The following is an 879-nucleotide window of genomic DNA, read 5'->3' on the forward strand; positions in this document are numbered from 1 at the left end:
ATTAGGTCTGGAGCTCTTTCATATCAAGTCAGGGGGCAATTTTGCTTTAAAATACATTTCTTAAAACCTTAACATTTACTTTTTATTCAACAATGGGCATAAGAAGCCTGTATATTGAGTATTAAGAGATTTACCATACATAAAACCATACATCTGGAAGCCCACATCAAGAAAAAAGAGAAAGCTGTTACAGAGCCCTGGGTAATTACAGTAGTTTTTAGCTCATAATTGATATTCAAAAAAGATTTTGGATATATAAAATTGACTCTGTTGCATATTTTTAAAATATAAAAAAGAAAAATTTAACAATAGCCTAGAGAGACGTCTTTAGCAAATTGTGGAGGCAATTCTATTGGATTTGCAAGGATTAATTACTTGTTTTATGCAACACAAAATGAGAGGGGCAGTTTCTTAGTATCCTGAAGCAACAATTTTAGGAAACTTTATTAGATGTGTTTGGAAGAAGAGTATTATAATCCATTTGTGCTCTTGGAAGGTCGTGACTGACATGTATTTCTGTTGTTTGTAGTGCTAACCCTCCATCTGGAGTTGAAGATGAAGCTGCTGAAAACGGCGTGCCCAAACCGGTAACTCACAGCTTTGAAATTTCGTTATCCTGTTGAAAATCTTTTATCAATAGCATCCCAATTCAGTAGGAATAAAGCCAAACTGTAACCTCCCTTTCTATATCAAAGCTGGCACAGGAAATATTGAGGGGACTAGTAGGAAGAGACTTCAGAAGATATGGACAGTATGATTAGATCATGGACTAATTTTTCAAAGAGAACACTGAATCCTACAACCTAAGTTATATTCATTTTTAACAAATACAAGCAGTAATTTCTTAGCCCATGCTTGTTAGCAGTAATGTTGTTTTGG

The 879-nt window shown here is 34.4% G+C and overlaps 1 protein-coding gene across 1 annotated transcript in view; it reads left to right on the forward strand.

Moving 5' to 3' along the window:
* Positions 1-879, forward strand: part of FIP1L1 (factor interacting with PAPOLA and CPSF1) — an 82,389-nt gene that overhangs the window by 6,657 nt on the left and 74,853 nt on the right. Inside the window, exon 4 of the mRNA XM_004706326.2 lies at positions 530-587. Within this exon, the coding sequence (XP_004706383.1) occupies positions 530-587 (58 nt within the window). The remainder of the gene's footprint in view (positions 1-529; positions 588-879) is intronic.

This window comes from Echinops telfairi, unplaced genomic scaffold, assembly GCF_000313985.2.
Source record: "Echinops telfairi isolate 266 unplaced genomic scaffold, ASM31398v2 ScPeMD7_7468;HRSCAF=8506_0, whole genome shotgun sequence".
Taxonomy (NCBI): domain Eukaryota; kingdom Metazoa; phylum Chordata; class Mammalia; order Afrosoricida; family Tenrecidae; genus Echinops; species Echinops telfairi.